The 19,643-nt window shown below is 47.0% G+C and overlaps 1 protein-coding gene across 1 annotated transcript in view; it reads right to left on the reverse strand.

Annotated features, from left to right (window-relative positions):
- TSHR (thyroid stimulating hormone receptor) overlaps nucleotides 1-19,643 on the reverse strand; it is a 194,606-nt gene that overhangs the window by 79,069 nt on the left and 95,894 nt on the right. The window contains 1 exon segment of the mRNA XM_069735746.1: nucleotides 7,633-7,707. Within this exon segment, the coding sequence (XP_069591847.1) occupies nucleotides 7,633-7,707 (75 nt within the window).

A 19,643-nucleotide genomic window follows, 5' to 3' on the forward strand; every position in this document is an offset into this window, starting at 1 on the left:
AAAAACTCATGGATGATGACCTGAAACACAGAGGTGGGTATAAAAAGGGATTTCTAGTCTTCTACAAAGAGATAGAAAAGGAATCAGTGTGACTTGACAGAACTGCCAGTACAACATTGCTCCATCAAGAGGGACACAGATTTGACTCTACAGAATTTCAGCTTAGGACCACATTCCCAGCTGGAAGAATACAGATCTGCTCCATTGACCATCATTAAAACTCATGGATACGTTTGGGGAAGCCAGGATTGGAACCCACTGGTCACTTGAGCCCTATGGATCCTTTGGCGAAGCCAGGATTGGGACCCTCTGGTCACCTGGCTCCATGGAAATGTTTTGGAGCAGCCAGGTTGTGACCCTCCGGTCACCTGGCCTTGTACCTCAATGGACTGTCAGCTTTCTAAGTTTTTCGTTACCTCCTCTCTTTGGTTGTCACTGGTGAGGGTAGTCGGCCATGGAAGTCAGGAAGTCACAGCTGCTCTAATCCTGGCAAGTCAGCGGAAGTATTTTGCTGGGACTGTTCCATGTGTATATTCTGTGTCATGATTCAATAAAGAATTTAACCACTATTTTACCCTCACCCTGTGTTGTCTGAGTAGTGTTCAGCCCATGGTAAGATGAGAGCAGGTGTTCTGTTTGATGAGCCCTGGTCCATGTGGTCTCGGGCCAGTGGACAAGAGCACCCGCTGACCCACTGTGTCTCCGCAATGTGGTATTTAGAGGAGCTGGGTTACCCTCAGAATTGGACTATGCAATGTGACAGGCCACCTCTGGATTGACAGCTGGCTGGTGTTTTTAGGGTGTGAAGTGACCAATATCCATCGATCTTCCCAACTGATAGTATCAGTTTATTGCTGTCATTTTTACCTTGGTTTGTTATGTAGAATGAGAGAAGCCCATGTTATTTTTATTTTCTAACTATTCATTTATGCAGAATTGAGGTGTCTATATCTACTATGCTAGGGCTATTTATTTCTGCTTCATAATGGGCATCATAGATGGTAAGCCAGGTGCATGTGGGGCAGAGAGATTGTATAATAGTAATTGCCTCACCACATATGCAAATGGACAGATAAATCGACAAAGTATCATCAGAATAGAACACATTTTATTAACTAACTAGATCCCATGTTGGCCCAACGTAGTCCATCAAATCCAATGTACAGTGGATGCGAAAGTATTTAAAATAGTCATAAGAAAAATAAAAGAAATCTGATGTTAAGTTTCACATGTTTTATCCTAAAAGGGATGTCCACCTTTGGGGGACATTTTTTTCTTACTTAAATGCATGTAATTGGGGCCAAAAATAATTTTTGCAATTTGGTTTCATTAAAAATGTTACCTTCTATTGGCTCTGTATTTCACGGACCATTGCTGGCTGCAATATGAGGGAATGAGGATGGACACAGTATCTTTCTTTTATCACATGTGTTGAGGACATGATTTTGTGGCTCTTACCATTATATCGGTAGGACAGGCTCTCCTCCGCACAGACGGCACCGCTCTCCAGTCCATACAATGGCTGCTGGTGTGGGAACATGTGACTAATGATTCTTGGCCGCAATGCATGCATATAAATAAGGAAAAAACTTGTCCCCATTGGTGGACAACTCCTTTAATGTACACAAAGCTATGCTCCACATTGGTGGACAACCCCTTTATTGTACACAGCGCTGTCCTCCTCATTGGTGGGCAATCCCTTTAATGTACACAGTGTTGTCCTCATTGGTGGACAACTCCTTTAACCCCTTCATGACCCAGCCTATTTTGACCTTAAAGACCTTGCCGTTTTTTGCAATTCTGACCAGTGTCCCTTCATGAGGTAATAACTCAGGAACGCTTCAATGGATCCTAGCGGTTCTGAGATTGTTTTTTCGTGACATATTGGGCTTCATGTTAGTGGTAAATTTAGGTCAATAAATTCTGCATTTATTTGTGATAAAAACGGAAATTTGGCGAAAATTTTGAAAATTTCGCAATTTTCACATTTTGAATTTTTATTCTGTTAAACCAGAGAGTTATGTGACACAAAATAGTTAATAAATAACATTTCCCACACGTCTACTTTACATCAGCACAATTTTGGAAACAAAATTTTTTTTTGCTAGGAAGTTATAAGGGTTAAAATTTGACCAGCGATTTCTCATTTTTACAACGAAATTTACAAAACCATTTTTTTTAGGGACCACCTCACATTTGAAGTCAGTTTGAGGGGTCTATATGGCTGAAAATACCCAAAAGTGACACCATTCTAAAAACTGCACCCCTCAAGGTGCACAAAACCACATTCAAGAAGTTTATTAACCCTTCAGGTGCTTCACAGCAGCAGAAGCAACATGGAAGGAAAAAATGAACATTTAACTTTTTAGTCACAAAAATGATTTTTCAGCAACAATTTTTTTATTTTCCCAATGGTAAAAGGAGAAACTGAACCACGTACGTTGTTGTCCAATTTGTCCTGAGTACGCTGATACCTCATATGTGGGGGTAAACCACTGTTTGGGCGCACGGCAGGGCTTGGAAGGGAAGGAGCGCCATTTGACTTTTTGAATGAAAAATTGGCTGCACTCTTTAGCGGACACCATGTCACATTTGGAGAGCCCCCGTGTGCCTAAAAATTGGAGCTCCCCCACAAGTTACCCCATTTTGGAAACTAGACGCCCCAAGGAACTTATCTAGATGCATAGTGAGCCCTTTAAACCCCCAGGTGCTTCACAAATTGATCCGTAAAAATGAAAAAGTACTTTTTTTTCACAAAAAAATTCTTTTAGCCTCAATTTTTTCATTTTCACATGGACAACAGGATAAAATGGATCCTAAAATTTGTTTGGCAATTTCTCCTGAGTACACCGATACTTCACATGTGGGGGTAAACCACTGTTTGGGCACATGGTAAGGCTCGGAAGGGAAGGAGCGCCATTTGACTTTTTGAATGAAAAATTATCTCCATCGATAGCGGACACCATGTCGCGTTTGGAGAGACCCTGTGTGCTTAAACATTGGAGCTCCCCCACAAGTGACCCCATTTTGGAAACTGGACCCCCCAAGGAACTTATCTAGATGCCTAGTGAGCACTTTAAACCCTCAGGTGCTTCACAAATTGATCCGTAAAAATGAAAAAGTACTTTTTTTTTTCACAAAAAATTTATTTTCGCCTCAATTTTTTCATTTTCACATGGGCAATAGGATAAAATGGATCCTAAAATTTGTTGAGCAATTTCTCCCGAGTACGCCGATACCTCATATGTGGGGGTAAACCACTGTTTGGGCACACGGCAGGGCTCGGAAGGGAAGGCGCGCCTTTTAACTTTTTGAATGGAAAATTAGCTCCAATTGTTAGCGGACACCATGTCGCATTTGGAGAGCCCCTGTGTGCCTATGCAATGGAGCTCCCCCACAAGTGACCCCATTTTGGAAACTAGACCCCCCAAGGAACTTATCTAGATGCATACTGAGCACTTTAAACCCCCAGGTGCTTCACAGAAGTTTATAATGCAGAGCCATGAAAATAAAAAATAATTTTTCTTTTCTCAAAAATGATTTTTTAGCCTGGAATTTCCTATTTTGCCAATGGTAATAGGAGAAATTGGACCACAAATGTTGTTGTCCAGTTTGTCCTGAGTATGCAGATACCCCATATGTGGGGGTAAACCACTGTTTGGGCGCACGGCAGGGCTCAGAAGGGAAGGCACGCCATTTGGCTTTTTAAATGGAAAATTATCTCCAATCATTAGCGGACACCATGTCGCGTTTGGAGAGCCCCTGTGTGCCTAAACATTGGAGATCCCAAATTACCCCATTTTGGAAACTAGACCCCCAAAGGAACTAATCTAGATGTGTAGTGAGCACTTTGAACCCTCAAGTGCTTCACAGAAGTTTATAACGCAGAGCCATGAAAATAAAAAAAAAAAATTATTTTCTCAAAAATGAATTTTAGCCCGCAATTTTTTATTTTCCCAAGGGTAACAGGAGAAATTTGACCCCAAAAGTTGTTGTCCAGTTTCTCCTGAGTACGCTGATACCCCATATGTGGGGGTAAACCACTGTTTAGGCACATGCTGGGGCTCGGAAGTGAAGTAGTGACGTTTTGAAATGCAGACTTTGATGGAATGGTCTGCGGGCGTCACGTTGCGTTTGCAGAGCCCCTGATGTGGCTAAACAGTAGAAACCCCCCACAAGTGACCCCATTTTGGAAACTAGACCCCGAAAGGAACTTATCTAGATGTGAGGTGAGCACTTTGAACCCCCAAGTGCTTTACAGAAGTTTATAACGCAGAGCCGTGAAAATAATAAATACGTTTTCTTTCCTCAAAAATAATTTTTTAGCCCAGAATTTTTTATTTTCCCAAGGGTTACAGGAGAAATTGGACCACAAAAGTTGTTGTCCAGTTTCTCCTGAGTACGCTGATGCCCCATGTGTGGGGGTAAACCACTGTTTGGGCACACGTGGGGGCTCAGAAGGGAAGTAGTGACTTTTGAAATGCAGACTTTGATGGAATGGTCTGCGGGCGTCACGTTGCGTTTGCAGAGCCCCTGGTGTGCCTAAACAGTAGAAACCCCCCACAAGTGACCCCATTTTGGAAACTAGACCCCCCAAGGAACTTATCTAGATATGTGGTGAGCACTTTGAACCCCCAAGTGCTTCACAGACGTTTACAACGCAGAGCCGTGAAAATAAAAAATCATTTTTCTTTCCTCAAAAATGATGTTTTAGCAAGCAATTTTTTATTTTCTCAAGGGTAACAGGAGAAATTGGACCCCAGTAATTGTTGCGCAGTTTGTCCTGAGTATGCTGGTACCCCATATGTGGGGGTAAACCACTGTTTGGGCACACGTCGGGGTTCGGAAGTGAGGGAGCACCATTTGAATTTTTGAATACAAGATTGGCTGGAATCAATGGTGGCGCCATGTTGCGTTTGGAGACCCCCTGATGTGCCTAAACAGTGGAAACCCCTCAATTCTACCTCCAACACACCCCTAACCCTTATCCCAACTGTAGCCGTAACCCTAATCACAACCCTAACCACAACACACCCCTAACCACAACCCTAACCCCAACACACCCCTAACCCTAACCACAACCCTAATTCCAACCCAACTCTAAGGCTATGTGCCAACGTTGCGGATTCGTATGAGATTTTTCAGCATCATTTTTGAAAAATCCGCGGGTAAAAGGCACTGCGTTTTACCTGTGGATTTACCGTGGATTTCCAGTGTTTTTTGTGCGGATTTCACCTGTGGATTCCTATTGAGGAACAGGTGTAAAACGCTGCGGAATCCGCACAAAGAATTGGCATGCTGCGGAAAATACAACGCAGCGTTCCCGCGCGGTATTTTCTGCACCATGGGCACAGCGGATTTGGTTTTCCATATGTTTACATGGTACTGTAAACCCGATGGAACACTGCTGCGGATCCGCAGCGGCCAATCCGCACCGTGTGCACATAGCCTAATTCTAAAGGTATGTGCACACGCTGCGGAAAACGCTGCGGATCCGCAGCAGTTTCCCATGAGTTTACAGTTCAATGTGAACCTATGGGAACCAAAAATCGCTGTACACATGCTGCGGAAAAACTGCACGGAAACGCAGCGGTTTACATTCCGCAGCATGTCACTTCTTTCTGCGGATTCCGCAGCGGTTTTAGAACTGCTCCAATAGAAAATCGCAGTTGTAAAACCGCAGTGAAATGCGCAGAAAAACCGCGGTAAATCCACGATAAATCGGCAGCGGTTTAGCACTGAGGATTTATCAAATCCGCTGCGGAAAAATCCGCATAGGACCAGAATACGTGTGCACATACCGAAACCCTAACCCTACCCCTAACCCTACCCCTAACCCTAGCCCTAACCCTAGCCCTAACCCTACCCCTACCCCTAACCCTAGCCCTAACCCTACCCCTACCCCTAACCCTACCCCTACCCCTAACCCTAACCCTACCCCTAACCCTAACCCTACCCCTAACCCTAGTTCTTACCCCAACCTTAGTGAAAAAAAAAAAAAATTCTTTATTTTTTTTATTGTCCCTATCTATGGGGGTGACAAAGGGGGGGGTCATTTACTATTTTTTTTATTTTGATCACTGAGATAGGATATATCTCAGTGATCAAAATTCACTCTGGAACGAATCTGCCGGCCGGCAGATTCGGCGGGCGCACTGCACATGCGCCCGCCATTTTGGAAGATGGCGGCGCCCAGGAAAGAAGACGGACGGACCTCGGGCGGCCAGGTAAGTATAAGGGGGGGGAGATCAGGGCACGGGGGGGGCGTCGGAGCACGGGGGGGTGGATCGGATCATGGGGGGGGTGGATCGGAACACGGGAGGGAGGATTGGAGCACGGGGAAGGATTGGAGCACGGGGTGAGGGATCGCTGTGCGGGGGGGGGTGGATCGGAGCACGGGGGGGGTCGCTGTGTGCGGGGGGGGATCGGAGTGCGGGGGGGTTTGATTGCAGCACAGGGGGTGTGATTGGTGCACGGGGAAGCGGACAGGAGGACGGGGGAGCGGAGCACAGGACGGAGGGGAGCGGACCACAGATCGGGGGGCTGGGGGGGCGATCGGAGGGGTGGGGTGGGTGCACATAAGTGTTTCCAGCCATGGCCGATGATATTGCAGCATCGGCCATGGCTGGATTGTAATATTTCACCAGTTTTTTAGGTGAAATATTACAAATCGCTCTGATTGGCAGTTTCACTTTCAACAGCCAATCAGAGCGATCGTAGCCACGAGGGGGTGAAGCCACCCCCCCTGGGCTAAACTACCACTCCCCCTGTCCCTGCAGATCGGGTGAAATGGGAGTTAACCCTTTCACCCGGCCTGCAGGGACGCGATCTTTCCATGACGCATATGCTGCGTCATGGGTCGGAATGGCACCGACTTTCATGACGCAGCGTATGCGTCAAAGGTCGGGAAGGGGTTAATGTACACAGCGCTGTCATCCTCTTTGGTGGACAACTCCTTTAATGTACACAGCGCGCTATCCTCCTGTTTGTTGCAGACTTGTCCTGTGATATTTCTGTATTGCTAGATGGTGGTGCCAGAATGGCGTTCTCTGGGGGCCCCAGAATGGTGTGCTCTATGAGGGCCCTGTGTTCTCCAACACTGCTTGGAGCTGTGTGCCGACTGATGTCTTCACTCACTCCAGGTTACAGGCAACATTTCGATCTCTTTTTGTTGTGTTCTTTCTGGGACTTGTGACAATTCTGACATTTCATTCTTTCGTTTCCTTTATGGCTTTTATATTTTGGTGGATCCGACTTACCAAATATATTTATCTTTTTAATATCTTTATTCTTAGAGGGAGATTATTTTTATTACTTGTTCAGCCTCAGGGGACGTGTCTGATCGCTTGTTCTCCATTGTGAAATGATCTTATATGAGGGGATTCAATGCCTGTCAAACTTTAGCAGCAGCGATGGGAGCTCAGCTGTGATCGCTGCTGTCACAAGCAGAATTCAGCTCCTGAGCCCACACATGTACATCACATGCCAGGAAGGGTTTAAATGTGTTTTATACATGCAGCACTCTGGGAAAAAATGGCATCTTATGATAATAGTAACACCTCCCGCCGGTGACTAAGGAGCCAGTTATGTGACACTACGGACCCTGAGACCCCAGGGTAGGAACACACTCACATCTCAGTGATCCTTCCAAGGCCCTGAAAGGATCCAGACTCCATCCTCCTCAGCTCTGTGTCCAACGTAATAAAACTGCAGGAAAACAAAAGGCACCATGTCATGTCCTGTAATACCACACTATAGTGTGCAGGTGTGTGACACATAGGCTTATACAACTGGGCAGTATGAGGAGACAGCAGGAAATATGAGTTGACTGCAGAGGGCATGAGATGACTACAGGGAGAATGAGATGACTGCTGGGGGCATGAGATGACTGCTGGGGGCATGAGATGACTGCTGGGGGTATGAGATGACTGCAGGGGGTATGAGATGACTTCAAGGGGTATGAGATGGCTGCAGGGGGTATGAAATGACTATGGGGGTATGAAATGACCACAGGAGTTATTAGATGACACTGAAGGGGAGCTAAATTGTCTCCTCTCCAAGTCGCACCTCACCACCTGTACGCTCGACCCCATCCCACCTCCTCCCCAACCTCACTGCCACTCTTATCCCATCGCTAACGCACCTCTTCAACCTATCACTAACTTCTGGCACCTTCCCTTCTGCTTTCAAACATGCCACAACTGAGATAGCCCTGACCAAAATTACTAACGACCTACTTACAGCCAAATTTAATGAACAATACTCTATACTCCTTCTTCTAGACCTGTCCTCTGCTTTCGACACAGTTGACCACTGCCTCCTACTACAGATCCTCTCCTCCTTTGGCATCAAAGACCTCGCCCTATCCTGGTTCTTCTCATACCATTCCAAACGCACATTCAGCGTCTCCCACTCCCACACTACCTCCTCATCCCGCCCTCTCTTTGTTGGAGTCCCCCAAGGCTCTGTTCTAGGACCCTTACTCTTCTCAATCTATACACTTGGCCTGGGACAACTCAAAGTCCCATGGATTCCAGTACCACCTTTATGCTGATGACACTCTCATCTCATCTGCCAGAGACAGATCTACCTCTCTGGCCCAGACGTCACTTCTCTGCTGTCCAGAATCCCAGAGTGTCTATCAGCTATATCCTCCTTCTTCTCCACTCTCCGCCTTAAACTCAATGTGGACAAATCTGAACTCATCATCTTTCCTCCATCTCATAGGTCTTCCTTACCTGACCTATCTATCGCAATTAACGACATCACGCTTTCCCCCATACCGGAAGTCCGCTGCCTCGGAGTAACCCTTGACTATGACCTGTCCTGCAAACCGCACATCCAAGCTCTTTCCACCTCCTGTCGCCTCCAGCTCAAAAATATCTCCAGAATCCGTCCTTTCCTCAACCATCAATCTACTAAAATGCTTGTGCATGCCCTCATCATCTCCCGCCTTGACTACTAACATAGTAACATAGTAACATAGTTAGTAAGGCCGAAAAAAGACATTTGTCCATCCAGTTCAGCCTATATTCCATCATAATAAATACCCAGATCTACGTCCTTCTACAGAACCTAATAATTGTATGATACAATATTGTTCTGCTCCAGGAAGACATCCAGGCCTCTCTTGAACCCCTCGACTGAGTTCGCCATCACCACCTCCTCAGGCAAGCAATTCCAGATTCTCACTGCCCTAACAGTAAAGAATCCTCTTCTATGTTGGTGGAAAAACCTTCTCTCCTCCAGACGCAAAGAATGCCCCCTTGTGCCCGTCACCTTCCTTGGTATAAACAGATCCTCAGCGAGATATTTGTATTGTCCCCTTATATACTTATACATGGTTATTAGATCGCCCCTCAGTCGTCTTTTTTCTAGACTAAATAATCCTAATTTCGCTAATCTATCTGGGTATTGTAGTTCTCCCATCCCCTTTATTAATTTTGTTGCCCTCCTTTGTACTCTCTCTAGTTCCATTATATCCTTCCTGAGCACCGGTGCCCAAAACTGGACACAGTACTCCATGTGCGGTCTAACTAGGGATTTGTACAGAGGCAGTATAATGCTCTCATCATGTGTATCCAGACCTCTTTTAATGCACCCCATGATCCTGTTTGCCTTGGCAGCTGCTGCCTGGCACTGGCTGCTCCAGGTAAGTTTATCATTAACTAGGATCCCCAAGTCCTTCTCCCTGTCAGATTTACCCAGTGGTTTCCCGTTCAGTGTGTAATGGTGATATTGATTCCCTCTTCCCATGTGTATAACCTTACATTTATCATTGTTAAACCTCATCTGCCACCTTTCAGCCCAAGTTTCCAACTTATCCAGATCCATCTGTAGCAGAATACTATCTTCTCTTGTATTAACTGCTTTACATAGTTTTGTATCATCTGCAAATATCGATATTTTACTGTGTAAACCTTCTACCAGATCATTAATGAATATGTTGAAGAGAACAGGTCCCAATACTGACCCCTGCGGTACCCCACTGGTCACAGCGACCCAGTTAGAGACTATACCATTTATAACCACCCTCTGCTTTCTATCACTAAGCCAGTTACTAACCCATTTACACACATTTTCCCCCAGACCAAGCATTCTCATTTTGTGTACCAACCTCTTGTGCGGCACGGTATCAAACGCTTTGGAAAAATCAAGATATACCACGTCCAATGACTCACCGTGGTCCAGTCTATAGCTTACCTCTTCATAAAAACTGATTAGATTGGTTTGACAGGAGCGATTTCTCATAAACCCATGCTGATATGGAGTTAAACAGTTATTCTCATTGAGATAATCCAGAATAACATCCCTCAGAAACCCTTCAAATATTTTACCAACAATAGAGGTTAGACTTACTGGCCTATAATTTCCAGGTTCACTTTTAGAGCCCTTTTTGAATATTGGCACCACATTTGCTATGCGCCAGTCCTGCGGAACAGACCCTGACGCTATAGAGTCACTAAAAATAAGAAATAATGGTTTATCTATTACATTACTTAGTTCTCTTAGTACTCGTGGGTGTATGCCATCCGGACCCGGAGATTTATCTATTTTAATCTTATTTAGCCGGTTTCGCACCTCTTCTTGGGTTAGATTGGTGACCCTTAATATAGGGTTTTCATTGTTTCTTGGGATTTCACCTAGCATTTCATTTTCCACCGTGAATACCGTGGAGAAGAAGGTGTTTAATATGTTAGCTTTTTCCTCGTCATCTACAACCATTCTTTCCTCACTATTTTTTAAGGGGCCTACATTTTCAGTTTTTATTCTTTTACTATTGATATAGTTGAAGAACAGTTTGGGATTAGTTTTACTCTCCTTAGCAATGTGCTTCTCTGTTTCCTTTTTGGCAGCTTTAATTAGTTTTTTAGATAAAGTATTTTTCTCCCTATAGTTTTTTAGAGCTTCAATGGTGCCATCCTGCTTTAGTAGTGCAAATGCTTTCTTTTTACTGTTAATTGCCTGTCTTACTTCTTTGTTTAGCCACATTGGGTTTTTCCTATTTCTAGTCCTTTTATTCCCACAAGGTATAAACCGCTTACACTGCCTATTTAGGATGTTCTTAAACATTTCCCATTTATTATCTGTATTCTCATTTCTGAGGATATTGTCCCAGTCTAACAGATTAAGGGCATCTCTAAGCTGTTCAAACTTTGCCTTCCTAAAGTTCAATGTTTTTGTGACTCCCTGACAAGTCCCCCTAGTGAAAGACAGGTGAAACTGCACAATATTGTGGTCGCTATTTCCTAAATGCCCAACCACCTGCAGATTTGTTATTCTGTCAGGTCTATTAGATAGTATTAGGTCTAAAAGTGCTGCTCCTCTGGTTGGATTCTGCACCAATTGTGAAAGATAATTTTTCTTGGTTATTAGCAGAAACCTGTTGCCTTTATGGGTTTCACAGGTTTCTGTTTCCCAGTTAATATCCGGGTAGTTAAAGTCCCCCATAACCAGGACCTCATTATGGGTTGCAGCTTCATCTATCTGCTTTAGAAGTAGACTTTCCATGCTTTCTGTTATATTTGGGGGTTTGTAACAGACCCCAATGAGAATTTTGTTACCATTTTTCCCTCCATGAATTTCAACCCATATGGACTCGACATCCTCATTCCCTTCGCTAATATCCTCCCTTAAAGTGGACTTTAGACAAGACTTTACATAGAGACAAACCCCTCCTCCTCTCCGATTTTTACGATCCTTTCTAAACAGACTGTAACCCTGTAAGTTAACTGCCCAGTCATAGCTTTCATCTAACCATGTCTCGGTTATTCCCACTATGTCAAAGTTACCTGTAGATATTTCTGCTTCTAGTTCTTCCATCTTGTTTGTCAGGCTTCTGGCGTTTGCGAGCATGCAGTTTAGAGGATTTTGTTTTGTTCCAATCTCCTCACTGTGGATTGTTTTAGAAATGTTCTTACCTCCCTTCTGAGTATGTTTTCCTGGGTCGTCTTTGTTCGAGTCTAATGTTTTTCTTCCCGTCCCCTCTTCTTCTAGTTTAACGCCCTCCTGATGAGTGTAGCGAGTCTTCTGGCGAATGTGTGTTTCCCAGGTTTGTTGAGGTGTAGTCCGTCTCTGGCGAGGAGTCCATCATACCAGTAATTCACACCGTGGTCCAGGAATCCAAATCCTTGTTGTCTGCACCATCGTCTTAGCCAGTTGTTTGCATCAAGGATCCTGTTCCATCTCCTGGTGCCATGCCCGTCTACTGGAAGGATAGAAGAAAAAACTACCTGTGCATCCAGTTCCTTTACTTTCTTCCCCAACTCTTCAAAGTCCTTGCAGATTGTCGGTAGGTCCTTCCTTGCCGTGTCATTGGTGCCAACATGTATCAGAAGAAATGGGTGGACGTCCTTGGAGCTGAAGAGCTTTGGTATCCTATCGGTCACATCCTTGATCATCGCACCTGGAAGGCAGCATACTTCTCTTGCAGTTATGTCCGGTCTGCAGATGGCTGCTTCGGTGCCTCTCAGTAGTGAGTCTCCCACCACCACCACTCTTCGTTGCTTCTTGGCTGTACTTTTTGCTGTCACTTGTTGCTGTGTGCCCTTTTCTTTTTTGCTTGCTGGTATTGCTTCATTCTTAGGTGTGCCATCTTCATCCTCTACAAAGATTTGATATCGGTTCTTCAGTTGTGTGGTTGGTGATTTCTCCATGGTCTTCTTGCTTCTTTTGGTCACATGCTTCCACTCATCTGCTTTTGGAGGTTCTCTGACACTTTTTGCACCTTCTGTGACCAGTAGAGATGCTTCTGTTCTGTCTAGAAAGTCTTCATTCTCTTTGATGAGTTTCAAAGTTGCTATTCTTTCTTCCAGACCCCGCACCTTTTCTTCTAAAAGGGCCACTAGTCTACACTTCTGACAGGTGAAATTGGATTCTTCTTCTGGTCGATCTGTGAACATGTAGCACATGCTGCAGCTCACCATGTAGGTTGTCACATCTGCCATGTTGCTCCTAGATCCTGCTGACTTGCTGTGTGTTTTCCTTCTTGTGTAATCTACTCAGCCAAGCTCTCTTGCAATAATGTCCTACAGGCAAAAATTCCAGAAGGCACCTGGAATATGCAAATTAGCCTCCTGAAGCTTGAATCCCTGGTTTGGTGATGCTTTCGAAGCAGCTGGTCCCGGCTGTACCCAACGATCTTCTAGCTTAGGGAGACTTCGCTTCTCCCAGAAGGCACCTGGAATATGCAAATTAGCCTCCTGAAGCTTGAATCCCTGGTTTGGTGATGCTTTCGAAGCAGCTGGTCCCGGCTGTACCCAACGATCTTCTAGCTTAGGGAGACTTCGCTTCTCCCAGAAGGCACCTGGAATATGCAAATTAGCCTCCTGAAGCTTGAATCCCTGGTTTGGTGATGCTTTCGAAGCAGCTGGTCCCGGCTGTACCCAACGATCTTCTAGCTTAGGGAGACTTCGCTTCTCCCAGAAGGCACCTGGAATATGCAAATTAGCCTCCTGAAGCTTGAATCCCTGGTTTGGTGATGCTTTCGAAGCAGCTGGTCCCGGCTGTACCCAACGATCTTCTAGCTTAGGGAGACTTCGCTTCTCCCAGAAGGCACCTGGAATATGCAAATTAGCCTCCTGAAGCTTGAATCCCTGGTTTGGTGATGCTTTCGAAGCAGCTGGTCCCGGCTGTACCCAACGATCTTCTAGCTTAGGGAGACTTCGCTTCTCCCAGAAGGCACCTGGAATATGCAAATTAGCCTCCTGAAGCTTGAATCCCTGGTTTGGTGATGCTTTCGAAGCAGCTGGTCCCGGCTGTACCCAACGATCTTCTAGCTTAGGGAGACTTCGCTTCTCCCAGAAGGCACCTGGAATATGCAAATTAGCCTCCTGAAGCTTGAATCCCTGGTTTGGTGATGCTTTCGAAGCAGCTGGTCCCGGCTGTACCCAACGATCTTCTAGCTTAGGGAGACTTCGCTTCTCCCAGAAGGCACCTGGAATATGCAAATTAGCCTCCTGAAGCTTGAATCCCTGGTTTGGTGATGCTTTCGAAGCAGCTGGTCCCGGCTGTACCCAACGATCTTCTAGCTTAGGGAGACTTCGCTTCTCCCAGAAGGCACCTGGAATATGCAAATTAGCCTCCTGAAGCTTGAATCCCTGGTTTGGTGATGCTTTCGAAGCAGCTGGTCCCGGCTGTACCCAACGATCTTCTAGCTTAGGGAGACTTCGCTTCTCCCAGAAGGCACCTGGAATATGCAAATTAGCCTCCTGAAGCTTGAATCCCTGGTTTGGTGATGCTTTCGAAGCAGCTGGTCCCGGCTGTACCCAACGATCTTCTAGCTTAGGGAGACTTCGCTTCTCCCAGAAGGCACCTGGAATATGCAAATTAGCCTCCTGAAGCTTGAATCCCTGGTTTGGTGATGCTTTCGAAGCAGCTGGTCCCGGCTGTACCCAACGATCTTCTAGCTTAGGGAGACTTCGCTTCTCCCAGAAGGCACCTGGAATATGCAAATTAGCCTCCTGAAGCTTGAATCCCTGGTTTGGTGATGCTTTCGAAGCAGCTGGTCCCGGCTGTACCCAACGATCTTCTAGCTTAGGGAGACTTCGCTTCTCCCAGAAGGCACCTGGAATATGCAAATTAGCCTCCTGAAGCTTGAATCCCTGGTTTGGTGATGCTTTCGAAGCAGCTGGTCCCGGCTGTACCCAACGATCTTCTAGCTTAGGGAGACTTCGCTTCTCCCAGAAGGCACCTGGAATATGCAAATTAGCCTCCTGAAGCTTGAATCCCTGGTTTGGTGATGCTTTCGAAGCAGCTGGTCCCGGCTGTACCCAACGATCTTCTAGCTTAGGGAGACTTCGCTTCTCCCAGAAGGCACCTGGAATATGCAAATTAGCCTCCTGAAGCTTGAATCCCTGGTTTGGTGATGCTTTCGAAGCAGCTGGTCCCGGCTGTACCCAACGATCTTCTAGCTTAGGGAGACTTCGCTTCTCCCAGAAGGCACCTGGAATATGCAAATTAGCCTCCTGAAGCTTGAATCCCTGGTTTGGTGATGCTTTCGAAGCAGCTGGTCCCGGCTGTACCCAACGATCTTCTAGCTTAGGGAGACTTCGCTTCTCCCAGAAGGCACCTGGAATATGCAAATTAGTCTCCTGAAGCTTGAATCCCTGGTTTGGTGATGCTTTCGAAGCAGCTGGTCCCGGCTGTACCCAACGATCTTCTAGCTTAGGGAGACTTTGCTTCTCCCAGAAGGCACCTGGAATATGCAAATTAGCCTCCTGAAGCTTGAATCCCTGGTTTGGTGATGCTTTCGAAGCAGCTGGTCCCGGCTGTACCCAACGATCTTCTAGCTTAGGGAGACTTCGCTTCTCCCAGAAGGCACCTGGAATATGCAAATTAGCCTCCTGAAGCTTGAATCCCTGGTTTGGTGATGCTTTCGAAGCAGCTGGTCCCGGCTGTACCCAACGATCTTCTAGCTTAGGGAGACTTCGCTTCTCCCAGAAGGCACCTGGAATATGCAAATTAGCCTCCTGAAGCTTGAATCCCTGGTTTGGTGATGCTTTCGAAGCAGCTGGTCCCGGCTGTACCCAACGATCTTCTAGCTTAGGGAGACTTCGCTTCTCCCAGAAGGCACCTGGAATATGCAAATTAGCCTCCTGAAGCTTGAATCCCTGGTTTGGTGATGCTTTCGAAGCAGCTGGTCCCGGCTGTACCCAACGATCTTCTAGCTTAGGGAGACTTCGCTTCTCCCAGAAGGCACCTGGAATATGCAAATTAGCCTCCTGAAGCTTGAATCCCTGGTTTGGTGATGCTTTCGAAGCAGCTGGTCCCGGCTGTACCCAACGATCTTCTAGCTTAGGGAGACTTCGCTTCTCCCAGAAGGCACCTGGAATATGCAAATTAGCCTCCTGAAGCTTGAATCCCTGGTTTGGTGATGCTTTCGAAGCAGCTGGTCCCGGCTGTACCCAACGATCTTCTAGCTTAGGGAGACTTCGCTTCTCCCAGAAGGCACCTGGAATATGCAAGTTAGCCTCCTGAAGCTTGAATCCCTGGTTTGGTGATGCTTTCGAAGCAGCTGGTCCCGGCTGTACCCAACGATCTTCTAGCTTAGGGAGACTTCGCTTCTCCCAGAAGGCACCTGGAATATGCAAATTAGCCTCCTGAAGCTTGAATCCCTGGTTTGGTGATGCTTTCGAAGCAGCTGGTCCCGGCTGTACCCAACGATCTTCTAGCTTAGGGAGACTTCGCTTCTCCCAGAAGGCACCTGGAATATGCAAATTAGCCTCCTGAAGCTTGAATCCCTGGTTTGGTGATGCTTTCGAAGCAGCTGGTCCCGGCTGTACCCAACGATCTTCTAGCTTAGGGAGACTTCGCTTCTCCCAGAAGGCACCTGGAATATGCAAATTAGCCTCCTGAAGCTTGAATCCCTGGTTTGGTGATGCTTTCGAAGCAGCTGGTCCCGGCTGTACCCAACGATCTTCTAGCTTAGGGAGACTTCGCTTCTCCCAGAAGGCACCTGGAATATGCAAATTAGCCTCCTGAAGCTTGAATCCCTGGTTTGGTGATGCTTTCGAAGCAGCTGGTCCCGGCTGTACCCAACGATCTTCTAGCTTAGGGAGACTTCGCTTCTCCCAGAAGGCACCTGGAATATGCAAATTAGCCTCCTGAAGCTTGAATCCCTGGTTTGGTGATGCTTTCGAAGCAGCTGGTCCCGGCTGTACCCAACGATCTTCTAGCTTAGGGAGACTTCGCTTCTCCCAGAAGGCACCTGGAATATGCAAATTAGCCTCCTGAAGCTTGAATCCCTGGTTTGGTGATGCTTTCGAAGCAGCTGGTCCCGGCTGTACCCAACGATCTTCTAGCTTAGGGAGACTTCGCTTCTCCCAGAAGGCACCTGGAATATGCAAATTAGCCTCCTGAAGCTTGAATCCCTGGTTTGGTGATGCTTTCGAAGCAGCTGGTCCCCGCTGTACCCAACGATCTTCTAGCTTAGGGAGACTTCGCTTCTCCCAGAAGGCACCTGGAATATGCAAATTAGCCTCCTGAAGCTTGAATCCCTGGTTTGGTGATGCTTTCGAAGCAGCTGGTCCCGGCTGTACCCAACGATCTTCTAGCTTAGGGAGACTTCGCTTCTCCCAGAAGGCACCTGGAATATGCAAATTAGCCTCCTGAAGCTTGAATCCCTGGTTTGGTGATGCTTTCGAAGCAGCTGGTCCCGGCTGTACCCAACGATCTTCTAGCTTAGGGAGACTTCCCTTCTCCCAGAAGGCACCTGGAATATGCAAATTAGCCTCCTGAAGCTTGAATCCCTGGTTTTCCCAGGAATCCCTACTGCAACATCCTTTTCTGTGACTTCCCTGCTAACACCCTTGCACCTCTCCAGTCCTTCCTTAACTCTGCTGCCCGACTAATTCATCTCTCTCCTCGCAACTCCTCCACTCCCCCCCCTCTGCAAATCTCTTCACTGGCTCCCATTCCTTCAGCGTATCCAGTTCAAATTACTAATACTGACCTACAAAGCCATCCATAACCTGTCTCCTCCATATATCTCTGAACTAATCTCCCGATATCTTCCCTCACGCAATCTCTGATCCTCCCAAGACCTCCATCTCTCCTCCACACTTGTTCTCTCCTTACCCAACCGCCTCCAAGACTTCTCCCGAATATCTACCATCCTCTGGAATTCTTTGCCCCAACACGTCCGACTATCAATCACATTCAGATCCTTCAGACGGAAGCTGAAAACCGACCTCTTCAGGAAAGCTTACAGCCTGCACTGACCCCGCTGCCTCCTCATCACTACCGAAGCTACCGCCTCACCAACACCGGAGCTCCTGCAACCCTTGACCTACTGTCTCCTTCCCCACCATCCTGTAGAATGTAAGCCCGGAAGGGCAGGGTCCTCGCCCCTCTGTACCAGTCTGTAATTGTTAGTTTGCGTACTGTAAATGATATCTGTAATTTGTATGTAACCCCTTCTCACGTACAGCACCATGGAATCAATGGTGCTATATAAATAAATAATAATAATAGAGGGTATGAGATTACTACAGGGTGGTAGAAAGTGTTTATACTGGGTATGAGATGACTACAAGGGGTAGAAAGTGACTATAGGGGTATGGGGTGAGTACAAAGGTAAAATAGTGACTATAGAGGGTATGAGATGACTACAAGGGGGAATGGGATAACTACAGGGGGCATGAGATGACTACAGGGGGTATGAGATGACTGCAGCGGATCTGAGATGACTATACGGGGTATGAGATGAATACAGGGGTATGGGATGGCTATAGAGGGTGTGGTGGGGTGACCCATGTTGCAGCCAGGGGGCGCTGTGTGTGTGCTTCAGGATGCGCTTGGAGGCATAATTATGGTGATGAGACAAAGTCCGGCAGGATTGTAAATGGCCGGCATGTGTCGCAGAGGTGCTCTGCGCTGTAAGCCCAAAATGATATGGTTATGCTGAGACTAAAGGTACCGTCACACTAGACGATATCGCTAGCGATCCGTGACGTTGCAGCGTCCTGGCTAGCGATATCGTCCAGTGTGACAGGCAGCAGCGATCAGGCCCCTGCTGTGATATCGCTGGTCGGGGCAGAAAGTCCAGAACTTTGTTTCGTCGCTGGACGTCCCGCTGACATCGCTGAATCGGCGTGTGTGACACCGATTCAGCGATGTCTTCGCTGGTAACCAGGGTAAACATCGGGTTACTAAGCGCAGGGCCGCACTTAGTAACCCGATGTTTACCCTGGTTACCATCGTTAAAGTAAAAAAAACAACCACTACATACTTACCTACCGCTGTCTGTCCCCGGCGCTGTGCTTCTCTGCTCTGGCTGTGAGCGTCGGGCAGCCGGAAAGCACAGCGGTGACGTCACCGCTCTGCTTTCCGGCCGCTGTGCTCACAGCCAGAGCAGAGAAGCAGAGCGCCGGGGACAGACAGCGGTAGGTAAGCATGTAGTGGTTGTTTTTTTTACTTTAACGATGGTAACCAGGGTAAACATCGAGTTACTAAGCGTGGCCCTGCGCTTAGTAACCCGATGTTTACCCTGGTTACCGGCATCGTTGGTCGCTGGAGAGCTGTCTGTGTGACAGCTCTCCAGCGACCAAACAGCGACGCTGCAGCGATCCGGATCGTTGTCGGTATCGCTGCAGCGTCGCTTAGTGTGACGGTACCTTTATAGTTCCACAAGAGTTTGTTTTGTTTACTTATAAGGGCAGGCTTATAGGGTTAGCTGTGAACTGGGCGGGACTGGCTAACCACCCACACTCCCATCTAGGGGAGTGGTTACAACCATATAATGTGACAGAGGTCTGGTCACATGGTCAGAGTGTATAGATGTTTGGTCCATGTGCAAGGTCCTGGACGGTCGGTGTTGGAAGCTCCTGTGAGTGGAGTCTTCCTGGAAGCACCTGAGAGACCGTGGACCTGGATGGTCGGTGTTGGAGTCTCCTGTGAGTGGAGATGTCCTGGAATCACCTAGAGAGACTGTGGACCTGAATGCTCAGGGTGTTGGATTGTCCTGGGATGGACTGGAGTCCTGCAAGCACATGGTGAGACCATGGACTGATGGCCTGTGTGTTGGAAGTGCCTGTGATTGGACTTCCTGAGAGCGCATGGAGAGGCTGCATCTACAGAGCCTGTGATCGCTTCTGTGTTGGGGAAGCTACAGTTCCTACTGTGGGTGTGGACTATCTGCGGTG

Source organism: Ranitomeya imitator, chromosome 1 (genome assembly GCF_032444005.1).
Source record: "Ranitomeya imitator isolate aRanImi1 chromosome 1, aRanImi1.pri, whole genome shotgun sequence".
NCBI lineage: Eukaryota > Metazoa > Chordata > Amphibia > Anura > Dendrobatidae > Ranitomeya > Ranitomeya imitator.